The sequence below is a fragment of the Lepus europaeus genome, chromosome 10 (assembly GCF_033115175.1).
Source record: "Lepus europaeus isolate LE1 chromosome 10, mLepTim1.pri, whole genome shotgun sequence".
Classification (NCBI taxonomy): domain Eukaryota; kingdom Metazoa; phylum Chordata; class Mammalia; order Lagomorpha; family Leporidae; genus Lepus; species Lepus europaeus.
In genome coordinates, this window is record NC_084836.1 from 81,454,997 (window position 1) to 81,471,327 (window position 16,331).

Consider the following 16,331-nt stretch of genomic DNA (forward strand, 5'->3'; position numbering starts at 1 on the left):
GGGATCCCTCGCTTCCCCTCCAAGCCGGCTGGTAGGGAGGTTCAGGTGCAGCGGGTCAGCTAATTCACGGAGAGCAGCTGCTCTGAGGTGCTTGTCGCCCTAGGCAGGTTTAATGCACCTGATAGACCCAGCGTGCGGCTCAGTGCAGGGCTGAGACCCAGGCTGCAGGATTTATGGCCATGAGTCTGGGTCCTCCGTTTCTTCTCCCCTTCTCCCTCTTCTGGGACATTAAGGGCGGGGAGATTTCTGGCTCTGGAGTTCCTGAAAATCCTGCCAAGATCTTACCTGACAGCCCCCTTGGTGCAGGGCAGGGGGAGTCCCGTGAACGGCCCCCAGAGAGAAGACTGAGCCCTTCCCACAGGGGTTACTGAACCAGAGCCGTGGCTGCAGGTCGTGGCCTGGTCCCGTCACGCAGATATTCATTTTCTTTAAAAATGCTCATTTCCTTTGGCCGCTCTTACACGCACAGGCTAACAGCTACCTAAGCTACTTTAATGAGCTGAGAACCCACACCATGGTTTGGCTGCCACCACTTCTCTGAGCCTCTGTCCTCCAGGGAGCTTCCCCTTCCGGGAAGATGGCCCCTTTGGAGATTTTTATGTCAGTGGCCTCAGAACTCTCTCGCGCTACGTGAAGTTAGAAAGGATTAAATGGGTCCATAGTCATTGCCAGACAAAAAGCATAGAGCATGGGGGCCAGTGTTGGGGTGTACTGTTATACCCGCTGCAGCCTGCGACACTGACATCCCACACTGGATGTTCCAATTCCTGCTGCTCTGCTTCCGATCCAGCTCCCTAATGTGCCTGGGAAAGTAGCAGAAGATGGCCCAAGTCCTTGGGCCCTGCACCCAGGTGGGAGACCCACATAGAATTCTTTTTATTTATTTTTTTGACAGGCAGAGTGGACAGTGAGAGAGAGAGAGATAGAGACAGAGAGAAAGGTCTTCCTTTTGCCGTTGGTTCACCCTCCAATGGCCGCCGCGACTGGCGCGCTGTGGCTGGCGCACTGCGCTGATCCAAAGGCAGGAGCCAGGTGCTTCTCCTGGTCTCCCATGGGGTGCAGGGCCCAAGCACTTGGGCCATCCTCCACTGCACTCCCAGGCCACAGCAGAGAGCTGGCCTGGAAGAGGGGCAACTGGGACAGAATCCAGTGCCCCGACTGGGACTAGAACCCGGTGTGCTGACGCCGCAAGGTGGAGGATTAGCCTAGTGAGCCGTAGCGCCGGCCAAGAATTCTTGAGTCCTGGCTTTGGTCAGGCCATTGTGGCCATTTGAGGCGTGAACCAGCAGATGGAATCTCTCTACATCATTCTGACTTCCAATAAAAACACATCCATATGTCCTATAAAATGACTAATTCTTTACTCTTTGAAGCCCTAAAATTCTTCGTAAGAATGAGAAGGAGATGAGACTTTACAAACAGGTGTTTTATTTTTTTTACAGATGATGCCCAGAATTAAGTACATTAAAAAATATGTCTCTCTTCTGTTGCTCTGACTTTCAAACAAATAAATAAATCAAATCTTTAAAAAAAAACTCAACAATAGAGAGGGGAGAGAGAGAGAGGTCTTCCATCTGCTGGTTCACTCCCCAATTGCCCGCAATGGCCAGAGCTGCGCCGATCTGAAGCCAGGAGCCAGGAGCTTCTTCTGGGTCTCCCACATGGGTGCAGGGGCCCAAGGACTTGGGCCATCTTCTACTGCTTTCCCAGGCCATAGCAGAGAGCTGGCACCCATATGAGATGCCAGTGCTTCAGGCCAGGGCTTTAACCCAATGTGCCACAGTGCTGGCCCCATTCCCTCACCTTAAAAAGAGAGATGTGGCACCTGCATTTCTTTCTTTTGGTTGCAGGAATTCACAAATTCTAGTGTATGCTGAAAACAGTTTCACACACCATGAATCTGTTTTTAGCAACCACCTGTGGGCATGCCTCACAAGTTGGGGGGAGGAGTCTGAGCTGCCTCAGCACAATTGTTCCCACGTTCCGAGTACAGTTTTCTGGAATCAGTTGTCCCAGAAAATCAGATGATGTGACATCACTCAAGTCCAGCTTTTGGAGTGCACTTTATTCAGGATATAAACGCCCCTGGAACGACAGTAAACCATATAACATCTTTGGTGGAGTTTAGGACTCTGCCCTGTGTTCTGAAACCAAACATCTGCAAAACCCACTCTGAGGCATGGCCTGGTCCATCGCATGTACGTTGCTACTCTACAGGCGGTCTCGGTTTTCCTGATGCGACAAGATGGAGACCTGGTTACTGCGTGAGTGTCGCCATCTGCACTGCCACCCTTTTCCTCTCACGTCCACCCCAGGAACGAGCTCCTGGTACAATGTCTGGGACCGGTAGCCCTCTAAAATTCTATGATGCGGGCAGATTCCTGGCAAGGCAGACAGACGGACAGGGAAGTGGGTGGGGGTGCTCGCCCCACTGTCTGGAGAAGTCAAACAACTGACTTCTGTGATTGGTGACTTAACTTGTAGCCAAATCAGCAATCAAAACAGCCACTTCTCAATCCCTTATTTACATCTGTCAGGAACCAATAAAAACCAGTCACTTTTCAATGCCTTATTTGGCTCTCCCCTGACCAACCAGGGAACGGTCCCCAGTTAAAAAGTATACAACTCCCCCTAGACACCATCTCCTCTCCAGCCACCCCTCTGGGACCCCTCTTAGCGCTGCTGGGAACTTTGCCTTGTACTTCTGCTTTGTCCAGGGCTGAATACACTTCCCTTCCTGCTCCCCTTCCATTGCTCCTGTGCCTCATTCTTCAAGTCCGCGAGACCAAGAACTTTGCAGAGGAAAAGAGTCGCCATCCAAAAGACCTGTAACATTTCCACAAATTCAGTGGGAAAACAAACCAGCCAACCACCCTACAACAACCAGATGACAGGGTTAAGGTCTTTCAGGATTTCGAGGGAGCCAGGACTGGCCACTTCATCCTGGCAATCTGCCAGCTGGAGACTAGCCGTTCCAACCCCCTCCCCCCACCCCGGCAACCGAGAACACCAGAGCCCAAACATCCGGCCACAGGGTGGCTGCCATCATGCGCCCTTCCTTGCCTTCTCCCCACATCCAGTGGACATTTCCAATGGAGAGAGGAACCCACTCTGCTCCAGGAAGGATACAGAACAGAGAAGTTTATTTTACACTATCCGTCCGAGAAAACAATCGCCATAAACCAGTGCAAAATGTGCAACAGAATCAGTAAGTGTGTCTTAGCTCTGAGAGCCCAAATCGGTGATTTCTCTCCTGTTCCTCGGCCGAGCAGGTGCCCCCTCGGCTAAAATGCCGGCCTCGGTTTCGCATCCCAGACAGAAACATCCGACCCATGTGGAGCAGGTTATTTTTTACAATTCATACCAGAATGTGTACAAGGGACGGGGAGGAGGGGGGAACCATACCTCATGAATGATAAGTGATCAGTGCTTAACGTAAATGCAAGGGGCATCACGGGGCAAGAATCCACAGTTCTCAATAAATACAAGTGTACCAAGCATGGGTGTGTCTCAAGTGGGTGGAATTAATCTACATAATAATTCAGCATCATACAAAATCTAGCAGGGCTGTTGAACAGTGGTTGGCAAAAAAAAAAAAAAAAAATCCAAAAAACAAAATATAAACGTTTACAATAACTTATGCCCTCCAGGAAGTCTGCGCTGAACACATTCTGTGGTTCCAAAGGTGTCAGTTCTGGTTGCTCCTTCCCTGGCCATCCCTCCAGGAAGGGAGGGCGGGGCCAGGCCAGCGTGGCCGCAGGGCCCGAGTAGAAAGGACGTTTTCCCAAGAGCCAGCAGTCAGGGTCCAGTGTACTCGATACCAAGTGGCAAATTGGGACTTGTTGACAACAGCTGTGCAAAAATTCGCTTCTCTCCATTTTCCAAGAAACCAGTGTCTGAAACTCCGGCCCGGAAGGCGGGGCAGGCCTGGGGGCCTGCTCCCTGTCCCCCCAACACCAAGCAACAAGAGCACATCTCAGGGACAACACACGTTGGGGAAGCTTCTGTCGTTGGCTGCCTGGCACCTCGCGGGTGGACGGCTGGAGCTTGTCAGAGGCCTCAGGCAGGCTAGAACTATTGCTTGAGAAACTAGAGAGAACCTAGTGAGAGAGAGATGGCGAGAGTGGACAGGTGGAAGCCGTCTTCTTCCTTCTGCCGGCACCTTGCATTGTTCTTCTCTAGGGAAAGGCCCCGTGGGGGGACATGGGCAGAAAGGGTCACGCCTTTGTTCCCTGTGGTCTCACTCAGCCCGGTCCTCCACTAAGCGTTCACCAAACGTGCCCAGGGCTCAATCCCAGCAGGCTGCCCTGCAGGGCAACCTCAGGTCACTGAGTCATCAGAGCCCAGTGAAAGAAGCCAGAGAGGAGCTCTTGATGGCAGGAAGCAAAGGAAGTCGGGGTGGGGGGGCCCCCCCCTCTCCCCCCTCCCAACACGACCCCCACAGCCAGTAACCCCGCAATCTACCCAGAATGCGATCCCAAGCATTCCCCATCACCAGCGCACCAACAGCCCCCCTCCTCCACTTCTTCAACAGTCTCGGCTCATAAATTAGGTTCGTCTTCCGGCAAATAACTTAAAAAAAAAAAGGAGGAGGGATCGTTAAGAAGTTGTGCCTGGCTCGGGCCAGTTAGCAGCCAGTTCTGTGGTTTTTTTTGTTTTTTTCTAGAATCTCAGTCCCGGTTCAGAAACGGAGCTGGAAAACTCACGTGGGTGTTGGATGTCTTCACAGGGAGGAGGCAGGAAGGGGTGGGCGGGCCAGAGGGTGGGAGGCAGGACCCAGGGAGACAAGGGGAGCCCAGGAGGGGGCTGGGAGGGTCTGGGTCACCCGGACAAGAGCCGAGACCTGTGGACAGCTCGGGAGACGGACGCCACGGCCCTGTGGGGCCTGTGTGACTCGGGGTGTGGCCGGGTCTCGTATTGCACGGAAAAGGAGGAACAGCCTCTGTGGGTGGCCCAGCGGTCAGTGGTCGCCACACATGGGCAAGTTCACAAAGGTGAAGACATTGAATTCCGTCATGATGGAGAAGCACAGGAACACGCCGTACAGGAAGAGGCACCCGCAGCCCAGCTTCTTGTCCAGCTGCCACCTGTTCAGGTGGACGCCGAACACCTGCAACACACAAGAAGGGGTCAGCGGGCGCTGGAAGGCGGCTGCAGTGGCTGCGGGGCCAGGGGTGGCCCAGGGCAACAGCTGCCCCTGGTGGGTCCCGAGCAGGCACTGATTGTCTGGAAGCAGGAGAAAGGGCAGGACTCATAATCCATTCAGGGCTCCTGCACATCCCCCAACAGAGCCTGGCTCTCACCCGAGGATGCGCCCCCTGCCGTTCCGCGAAGCCTCTCCACTCTCTTCCTGTGGCTGCGCCTGGGGCCGAGGGGATGCCCCCCCCGGGGGGGGGGGATGGGTCCCCCTGGTCCCCCCTCTGTTGCTTCCAAACCAGGGTCTTTTCTCTTCCCCTAAAAGCAGTGCACTAAGAACCTCAAGGTTTCTGGCTGTCACACTCTGTTCCCCGTTAGCAGTGAACCATGCAAGCCTGCTCACCCCATCGCTCACCTGCTGGACTCCTGCCACCTTTATTAGTGATTTCAAGGCCCATAGGAAGGATCTTCACTGCCCCTCTTCTCTCAAGTCCTCGTCCTCCTGCCTGCCTCAGCCAGTCACCCACTCCCACCCCTGAGACCCCCCCTTGTGCCCACCCACGAGCCACAGCTGGCTACTCCAACCTGAATTTCAGTGACCTAAAATCGTAGAATGCAGGGACAGGCCCTGTGGTGCAGTGGGTTAAGCTGCTGTCTGCAGCACCGGCATCCCATATGGGTGCTGATTTGAGTCCTGGCTGCTCCACTTTTTTCAATCCAGCTCCCTGATAATGCTCCCTTGGTAAAGCAGCAGAACACGGCCCAAGTGCCTGGTTCCCTGCCACTCATGTAGAAGACCCAGAAGAAGCTCCTGACCTCAGCCTGGCCCAGCAATGGCCATTGTGGCCATTTGGGGAGTGAACCGGCAGATGGAAGATCTCTCTCCCTCTGTCCCTCCCCCTCTCTCTGTAACCAGTCTGCAATTCAGTGACACCATCACTCACCACTCCCCATGGCCAGGTCCATGAATGAGCCGGATCCCAAAGCTCACACTGCATCCGGGGATGTTCCCACCAACTCACTCTCTTTCATCTGCACCACCCCGCTCATCACCCTGCCCTTGGATCATTCCACTGGCATGCGAGGATGCTACTCTCTCTCCTGTCTACCTTGAAAAAAGCAAACACCTTTTCTGGATTTCTGTTGCTTTCAGTCGGAGAACTCGACAGAGCTGCACATAGCGGCCTCCCATCTCCCCTTCTATTGTCTGTTGGTTCTTTCCACTCAACCCTCTGCCATCACTCACAAAAACAGCTCTCTGCCGAAGAGCACCGAGGACCCTTGCCCCGGTGGAATGGTCAACGCTCAACACTTGTCTCAATGGACCACGGCTCCCTCCACGGTGAAACGGCTGTGACACATGGCTTCCAGGATGCCACGTACTTCTGGGCTTCTCCCTAGCCATGTAGCTGGTGCTCGCTGGGTTCTTCAGGAATGTTATCCTCCCCAGCGTCACCCCAAGTGCTGGAAGACTCAGATGTTGAGCCTCTTCTTTATTTTCTGTCCACACGGGATTCCCTAGGTGATGTCATCCAATGCAGATCTCTAAACAGCCACCTACATTCTGGCAACTCTAGCCTGGACATTTCTCTGGAACTCAGACTTGTATTTGTGCAATGCCTTTCTTAGCATCTCCTCTTAGAAGTCCAACAGGCAGCGCAGACTCACAATTCTTGCAATCGCTCTTCCTCCCCAAACCTACTCCTCTTCCATCAACAACCCTATGTGGTTGGCTCAGCTAATAGTTAGCCTGGTCTCCTGTCAATCACACAATGACAGCCAGGAGTGCATACTGACATCATCAGCTTATGTTTCTGTTCATCACTTCTCCGAGCCTTTGCTGTACACTGGTGGGCTGGGGCTGATATTTGTGGCTGCCACATGAGGGTAGCATGAACAGCAAAGAAGAAAAATACGTACCAAGCATGGAGCACACTGTGGGGTGAGTGTCACTGCCCCAAACCCAAACTGTGAAAGAATGAGTTCTATAGATTTTCACTTCTGTGTAAGGCGGTATTTGCTTTGGTAAAATCTATACATCTGAGTCTCACCCTACCTGATCTCTCCTGCTTCCTGCCTGTCCAGCTGAATCCCCTGTATGTGAACAGCACGTCAGGCCAACGTCAATGATCATCTCCTCGAAAATCAAGGAAAATCATGTTGGGTTTCAGTATGTATGAATGTGACAACTCAACAGCAGAGTTGAATGCTGATGGAGACCTCCAAGCACCTGTATGAGTCTGTTTAGACACGTCTGTTGGGTAGGAAGATTAAGTTACACAAATAAACGTGATGGTCAATAAAGCGGGCCAGCACAGAAGTTCATCATCCATGAAATGCATTCATAGCCTCTGAGGGATTGGTTGAGTCCCTGGATTAATGGAGATGGAGTCACTTGGAACAATCAAGTAACTGAAGCCTACTCTTAGGACTAATCTTGCACAACAACTGGGATCATCTCTTTGTTCTTGATAAAACAGTTTGTGCCTGGGACCCGGCACGAGGCTGGCTCCAAGGCAGAAGGCATCCTAGTGGGTTGCTAGGATTCCCTTCTACAAGAAACAGCCTGGAGACAAGACATCTGGAGGGCCACTGTCTCCAGGCATAGGGACGCCAAGCCCATTTGGTGTCCAAGGAACGCAGTGGGGAGGAAAGAATGTGTACATTCCAGAATGGGGGGAGAGCTGCAAACCTACCGTGACAAAGACAGAGGCCAGGAGCAGGCCCACGGAGTAGATTAGCCCCCTGCTGTTCAGTCGAATCTGCAAGAAAGGATTAAACAGAATTAGGCTTCTGAACAGGCAGGGCGCTCAAGCAACTCTGTGTAGCATAGATTGCAAATCTCTGCTCTAGGATGGAGAGGCAAAGGACAGCCTGGCAGCCACGCCCTGCAGCTCCCCCGGGGGACCTGTGCTTTCCTAGGAACCTAGGGTGTATCCTTGTCCTGTCCACTCTCAGTCCCATTCCATCCTTAACTTCAACAGCACTGGCCCAGCTGGACCGCCCCATGGCCACTGGGATTCTCTATCATGTGTTACATGATTTTTTTTTTTTTTTAAAAAGACTGATATGTGTGTATATATTTAGGAGCTACAGTGAGAAAATGTGATAAATGTATACAATGCATGATGATCAAGAGGTCTTACCATGTGCCCCTCCTCACCCCTATTAGCATTTCTCTGTGTTGGGAGCATTTGCATTCTTGTCTTCTGGTTATTTTGGAATATATCATAAACAGTTGTGGACTATAGTCACCCTCCGTGCTACAGAATGCTAGAACCAATTCCTCCCATGTAGCTGCGTTTTGGTACCCACTGTCCAATCTCCAGTTCCCAAACTTCTGCCTTTTTTAAAAAAATTAATTTGGCCGGCGCCGTGGCTTAACAGGCTAATCCTCCGCCTTGCGGCGCCGGCACACCGGGTTCTAGTCCCGGTCGGGGCGCCGGATTCTATCCCGGTTGCCCCTCTTCCAGGCCAGCTCTCTGCTGTGGCCCGGGAAGGCAGTGGAGGATGGCCCAAGTGCTTGGGCCCTGCACCCGCATGGGAGACCAGGAGAAGCACCTGGCTCCTGGCTTCGGATCAGCGCGATGTGCTGGCCGCAGTGGCCATTGGAGGGTGAACCAACGGCAAAAAGGAAGACCTTTCTCTCTGTCTCTCACTCTCTCACTATCCACTCTGCCTGTCAAAAATAAAAAATAAAAAATAAATAAAAAATTAATTTATTTATTTGAAAGTCAGAGTTACACAGAGAGAGGAGAGGCAGACAGAGAGAGAGAGAGAGAGAGAGAGAGAGATCTTCCATCAGCTGGTTCACTCCCCAATTGGCTGTACTGGCCGGAACTGCACCGATCCAAAACCAGGTGCCAGGAGAGTCTTCCAGGTCTCCCATGCGGGTACAGGGGTCCAAGGACTTGGGCCATTTTTTACTGCTTTCCCAGGCCATAGCAGGGAGCTGGATCAGAAGTAGAGCAGCCGGGACTTGAACCAGTGCCCATATGGGATGCCGGTGCCGCAGGCAGTGGCTTTACTGGCTACAACACAGTGCTGGCCCCTCACCTCTACCCTTCCTAGCCTGTAGTGATCATAAACTCTTCCTTCTACACTATTTGCCTTAGCTTCTGCAAATGAGAACATTCATTTGTGTGCCTGGCTTATTTCACTTAATGCAATGCCCTCTACTTCCATCCACACCACTGGAAAAGACAGGACTTCATTGTTTTTACGATGAATTAATATTGCATTTTGAATGGGTACCTATCGCCCACACACATCCTTGTCATCCTTGTCAACCTGATCTCCAGGGAGCTTTCACTCAAATGCATGCCACAATTTAGGGTGAATGCCATGACACAGCGAACTGGAAAATATGAATGCACTTGGTATTCCTTTTGCATTAAAATGTATTCTTGGGGCCGGCGCTGTAGCATAGCTGGTAAAGCCACTGCCTGCAGTGCCAGCATCCCTTATGGGTGCTGCTTCGAGTCCTGGCTGCTCCACTTCTGATTCAGCTCTCTGCGATGGCCTGGGAAAGCAGTAGAAGATGACCCAAGTCCTTGGGCCCCTGCACCTGTGTGGGAGACCCAGAAGAAGCTCGTGGCTCCTGGCTTCAGATCGGCGCAGCTCCCGCTGTTGCGGACATCTGGGGAGTGAGCCAGAGAATGGAAGACCTCTCTCTCTGTCTCTACCTCTCTGTAACTCTGACTTTCAAATAAATAAACCTTTTTTAAAAAATCCTTTCCCTAATTTGATGGGGGAAAAATGGATGAGGAGTTGTAGTGAGCAAGCGAAGAACAGGAAAGAGGTGAAATTCCTTTTCTGATATTTGTAAATGGTTATTTTAATTTTTTTTACAGAAACACAACAGGATTAGTAGGCAAACTGTGAAGAGATAGAGAGAAGCAATATTTGGAATTCCTGTGGCACAGCATTGTCCAGCAATGATGGAAATGACCTGCACTGCCCACATGGTGGCCAACAGGCCCCTCAGAGCAGAGTGAGGAAGCACCCGCTGTGGCTGGCCTCAGTCACGTGGTCCGTGGGCCAGCCCTGGAAACAGAAATCCTTTTAAGCTCTTCATTTTCTTTTTCTTTTTTTTTAAGATTTATTTATTTATTTATTTGAAAGTCAGAGTTACATAGAGAGAGAAGGAGAGGCAGAGAGAGAGAGAGAGGTCTTCCATCTGCTGGTTCACTCCCCAATTGGCCATAACAAGGAGCGGCCCTGATCTGAAGCCAGGAGCCAGGAGGTTCTTCCAGGTCTCCCACATGGGTACAGGGGCCCAAGGACTTGGGCCATCTTCTACTGCTTTCCCAGGCCATAGCAGAGAGCTGGATTGGAAGTGGAGCAGCCGGGACTTGAACTGTCGCCCATCTGGGATGCTGGCACTACTGCAGGCAGCGGCTTTACCCACTATACCACAGTGCCGGCCCCATGAGCTCTTCATTTTCAACACTGCAGGTCTCTTGCAGGATGGAGGCCGTGTACTCCCGGCCCTGTTGCGCTCTGAGCCCCCAGGGTGGATCCCTGTAAGCCACAGGCATGGAGTAAATGGATTTCCTGCCCATAAGAAACCAAGAGCCCAGTGTGAGCCAGGGTCCAAGCCAGAGAAGTTTCTCTGGCCAAGCATTTTCAAAATGAATCAAGTCCAACCAGGCTTCTGAACTTGATCTTCCCAAGTTCACACAGGGTCTGCTACTGCAATCCTAGATGGCTCTGAAGACAAAAGGCAACTTTTGTAGGAATGTTTTGTAATTTCTCACTTTTTTGTCTGCAGGCTTCTTTTGTTTTACACCAAGTGGGGGTGGGAGGGAGTGTCTTTTGTTTTTTTCATTGTTCCTTAGAGACCTGGGTTATCCCTGGGTGCCCTCAGAGAACTGGTTCCAGGACTCCCTGGAGTAGGATGCTCAATTCTCTCCTCTAATCCATGTAAGTGCTGTTGTATGCTTGAAACCATCATCTCTAGAGTCCTTAGAATACCAAATACAATGTAAATACTGTGTCAAAGTACTGTTTGGGGAAATACAAACAAGAAACAGAAGCCCAAACATATTCAGCACAGAGGTAACTTTTTCTCTGCATAGTGTCTGTCCTCAGTTGGTAGAACAGGTGGATTCAGAGGGCCAGCTGTGTGTATCTCCGGCTGTCTGACCCTCACACCTCCACCTGGACAAGATGGTCAGGAACTAGGGTCCCTGCAGTTGCCTTTTGATTTAACACTAACATCTTCCAGTCACTGTGGATGGTCCAGGCCAGAGGCTGGCAGGCTATGACCTACGGCCACATCTCATCCATGGTCTGCTTTTTATAATTAAACTTCTTTAGAACTCAACACCTGGTTTAGGGCACTGGCTTCAGACTCAGCCGCCTGGCTGGCGAATCCCAGGCGGGTCCCTCCATTGCAGTATCATCAGGAACAAGCAACTTGCCCCACGCCTCAGTTTTCTGCTGTGTAAAAATCCAGAGAACACAGTCCCCATGTGAGGATTAACTAAATCGATCCACCTTAAACTCTTGAACAGGGTCTGGGGTGGAAAAAATTCTAATGAAATGTGGGGTCACACTTCCTCTCCCACTCAGTGAGGTGCCTGGGCCTGCTCCTCCAGCCCTCATTTCTTCTTCTATGAACCCATAACAGGCAGCTCCTTGAGCAATGCCCTTCTAGATTACAGCCTGAATTCACCCTCTGCCCGGCACGTGCTTGGTATGTAACTGGTGAATGAATAACGCATGCCCATGCCGTGCCATCGCTTTTCATTTTAAAGACTGATTGATGTATTTGAAAAGGAGAGTTAGAGAGACAGAGAGAAATCTTCCACCCACCCATTCACTCCCCAAATGGCTGCCAACAGCCAGGGCTGTGCCCGGCTGAACCCAGGAGCCAGGTACTCCATCTGGGTCTCCCACATGGGTGGGAGAGGCCCAAGCACTTGGGCTGTCGTCTGCTGCTTTCCCAGGTGCATTAGCAGGGAGCTGGAGGGAGACGGAGCAGCTGGCATTCTAATCAGTGCCCTAAGGCTGCACCACAACGCTGGCCCAGCAATGTCATTCTGACTGGTTTATAGGAAAGTCACTTTCTACAGGGCAGTGGGCACTGGTCAGAGAGAGGCTGGAAGCAGAGACACTCCGGGTGAACCTGGCTGGTCCCAGAAGCAATGTGATCTGCCCAACACCGCCTATTTCCTTTCCCACTTTATTTTTTATGAACATGTATAACTTTTTTTAACCCACCTGTTATCACACAAGTTTTTAAGCATCAAAGTGGAAAGGCTGACACCACCTTGCTTTCCAGTAAACTACAAAGTAAGCTGCAGACACCACCAGCACTCTTCCACCTCAACACCTCTGCCTGCATCTCATTAAAGCAGAGTTCAGCTGTGGGTCATGGTTCTTTTATTTTTAGACGCAATTTCCATACGGTGACATTCACGAATCATAACTGCACCATTCGGTGGGGTCTGAGAAATGCATGCACCCAGGTAACCCAAACCACCACAACACAGACCACTTCAATCGCCCATCGAGTGCTCCGGTGGCCTCCATGCCAGACCCAGAGGCAGCCACTGCTCTCCATTTATCCCCCATGGGCTGGTTCAGCCTGCCCTAGAACTTCACATGAATAGCCCATGTGTAGAGATACGGCGCCTACTCTTTCATGTGAGCGTCCTTCTCCCAGCACAGTTTCTGGAGATTCTTTTGAGATTTCATTGTGTCAATAGCTCTAGAAAAATGCCACAGTGTGTTTAACTCGTTATGTTGTGGACATCTGGAAAGCTCCTGGTTTTGGGCTACTAGTGTGCATTGCTTTCAGAGCGCAAAGACAAAAGGAAAAGTGGTCCACAATGGCTCCTCCCCTCAAACAAATGAAGAAATGCAGGTGGCTTTGGACTCTGCCCAGGACCTGGCATCACTGTATCATATCCTAGCTCCCCGCTCTGGAGTCAGGCTCTCACTAGCTTTCCATACTGGGGCAGTTGCCCCGTTCTGGAATCTTCTGCCTGGCCAAGTGGGAAACTCAGCTCGTTCTCATCTCTACTCTGCCCATCCGGCCCTAAGACTGTGTGCCCCTTCCAAGTTCAGGACCAACCATCTGGTGCTGATCTCATCCTGCCTGTGTTTCCTCAGCTCATCAGATGTTTCAAGGGCAGATGCCTGGCTCTTGAAGGTTCCTCGTCCCAGCTCCTAGGGTCCCGTGTGTTTAAGTGAGCATCTGCTGGGGATGCCCAGTGCATATGTGTGCATTGCAAGTGTGTGTTGGGTGGCAAGGGGGAAAGGTAGACCATATTGGGAGCTGCCTTTAAGCTCATCTCTATCAGAGGGCACCACATTTTAAAGAATTGAAGCATAATTTGCAAACAATAAAATGCGCTGATCGTAAGTGCAGCTACTATTAGATGAGTTTTGACAAGTGCAAGTTATTATGTAACTTACGTAATTCTCCTAACTCATACCTCAGTGAAGACACAAACCACTTCCATCACCCCAGTAACTCTCCTGCAGGGCAACAGAACCTGTTGCTTTGGGGGACTTCAAGCCAGGCAGCAGCCCCGCCTCTTCTCACCACTACATTCTCTTGGGCAAAACCCTTTGAGCTCCAGCCCTGCACAATGTGGAGCTAAACTGTTTCCCTGCCGCTATGCCCTTCACAGAACCAAGGCACACACATGCAAATACAGAAACTCTTCCCAGGCGCATCTCCTGATGGCTAAGGCAGTTTTTGTTTCTTGCTTCAGAAGTCTGCATGTTCATTCTCAAATTCCCTCCTGCAGTCCTTGCAGAGGAAACAAGGCTGGCTGCTTCCAGAGTCTACAGGGATTTGGCCCACGACGCATATGCATTACTTAGGATGGATGTACACAGGGAGACCCGTTCATACAAGACTCATGGATTCCCTGAATCCATCCTACTGTGTGTGTGGATCCATCATCCCTAGCCTACGAGATTCTTATTCCTCATAGTACAGTTTAAAATCTTTCTATATGGGCCAGCGCTGTGGCTCACTAGGCTAATCCTCTGCCTTGCAGCGCCGGCACACCGGGTTCTAGTCCCGGTTGGGGCACCGGATTCTGTCCCAGTTGCCCCTCTTCCAGGCCAGCTCTCTGCTATGGCTCGGGAAGGCAGTGGAGGATGGCCCAAGTGCTTGGGCCCTGCACCCCATGGGAGACCAGGAGAAGCACCTGGCTCCTGGCTTCGGATCAGCGCGGTGCGCCAGCTGCAGTGCGCCGGCTGTGGCGGCCATTGGAGGGTGAACCAACGGCAAAAGGAAGACCTTTCTCTCTGTCTCTCTCTCTGTCCACTCTGCCTGTCAAAAAAAAGAAAAAGAAAAAAGAAAAGAAAAAAAATCTTTCTATATGGGGCCAGCGTTGCGGCAAGTGGGTAAAGCCAACACCTGCAGTGCCATATGGGTGCTGGCTTGAGTCCCAGCTACTCCACTTCCTATCCAGCTCCCTGCTAACGGCCTGAGAAAAGCAGCAGATGATGGCCCAAGTGCTTGGGCTCCTGCCACCCACCTGGAAGACCAGGATGAAGCTCCTGGCTCCTGGCTTTGGCTTCACCCAACCTTGGCCATTGTGGCCATCTGGGGAGTGAAACTAGCAGATGGAAGATCTCTCTCTCTCTTTCTCTGTTTCTCCCTCTCTCTTTCAAATAAATAAGTAAATCTTAAAGAAAATAAAATCTTTCTATGGTCTGAGGTCACCTCCACTCTACCAACAAATTATTTTAAGGAAAAAATAATGGCTTTTCACTACTTTACTTCTAACTTGGAACACCTGTTGCACATCACTTTGCGTTTCCTTACTGGGGCAGTGTCAACAGTTGTTTGGGGGCGGGTTTCAAATGGATGTTACTAGCCCTGGCAGTTGCCAGAACTTGCAACTGGACCCAGGGGTTTTCCCCTGAACCCCAGAAACGCCAAGCAGTGACCAATTTAGAAGCTGCTCTCCGAGGTAAGTGCATAAACACCCCAGCTTCCATGCCTGGTGCTATGGCGTAGTAGGTTAAGCTGCTGCCTGCAGTGCCAGCATCCTATGGGGTGCTGGTTCGAGTCGCAGCTGCTCCACTTCCAATTTGGTTCCCTGCTGGTAGTCTGGGAAAGCAGTAGAAGATGGCCCAAGTCTTTGGGCCCCTGTAGCCACATGGGAGACCCAGATCAGCCCAGCTCCAGTCATTTCGACTACTTGGGGAATGAACCAATGGATGGAAGACCTCTCTCTCTCTCTCTCTCTCTCTCTCTCCCTCTCATTGTCTGTAACCACCTCTCAAATAAAAAAATAAAATCTTTTTTTAAAAAAATAAATACCCCAGCTCCCTTGCTCCTTGGATGAGGGTGAGGCACTTGGAGCCTGGGGCTGCATAACCTTCCCGGGGATCCCCCTGCAAGAGTCAGCATGAGGTTTCCACTACACCTGTGATTGACAGCCCTCCCTCCTGACCCACTCACTCACTCAATACTGGAGTTTCCTGCTCCTCCCGAATAAACTCCATACCCCGATTCTTTGTCTCAGAATCAACTGATTTCTGGGGGAAGCTACACTATGGGAAGCTAAACAGCAAGTTGGAATAAGCTTTCCTGGTCAGCCCTTGCATGGTAGTATCTGAAAGGAGTGGTTCTTCCTCCAAAACCTCCAAAGCCAAGGTCAAGACTTAAGGGGACTGGGTGGTGTTACTGCAGCTCCCAGAACCAATTGGGAGCACTCGTTCATTAAAGCGTCACCAAACAAGCTCCAAGGTACCCATCCAGGCCTTGGGGAAAGTGTGGAGACTAGCCCTGGCAGTGGCATTGGTGCTGGGCCAACGACTGTGGCATAAACACTTCCATCATGGCTGATTTCACACTGCCAACGTGGTGGCATTGAGGAGGGGGTCAGGAGGAGTCACACACTTTCACTTTCCTCAAGCCCATGTGGGACTCAGTGTCCACTCTCCCTGGGGGTGTGGGGCAGGGATTTTCTTTTCTTTCTTTTTTTTTTTTTTTTTTGACAGGCAGACTGGACAGTGAGAGAGAGACAGAGAGAAAGGTCTTCCTTCCATTGGTTCACCCTCCAATTGCCGCTGCGGCCGGCACACTGCGCTGATCCAAAGCCAGGAGCCAGGTGCTTCTCCTGGTCTCCCATGCGGGTGCAGGGCCCAAGCACTTGGGCCATCCTCCACTGCCCTCCCAGGCCACTGCAGAGAGCTGGCCTGGAAGAGGGGCAACC

General features: G+C 51.4%; 1 protein-coding gene across 1 annotated transcript in view; it reads right to left on the bottom strand.

Annotated features, from left to right (window-relative positions):
- Positions 1–1,425: 1,425 nt before the first annotated feature.
- Positions 1,426–16,331, bottom strand: part of SLC24A3 (solute carrier family 24 member 3) — a 524,237-nt gene continuing 509,331 nt past the window's right edge. The window contains exons 16-17 of the mRNA XM_062203807.1: positions 7,833–7,898; positions 1,426–5,110 (exon numbers count right to left, since the gene is read on the bottom strand). Coding sequence (XP_062059791.1) covers positions 4,961–5,110; positions 7,833–7,898 — 216 coding nt within the window. The 3' untranslated portion in view covers positions 1,426–4,960. The remainder of the gene's footprint in view (positions 5,111–7,832; positions 7,899–16,331) is intronic.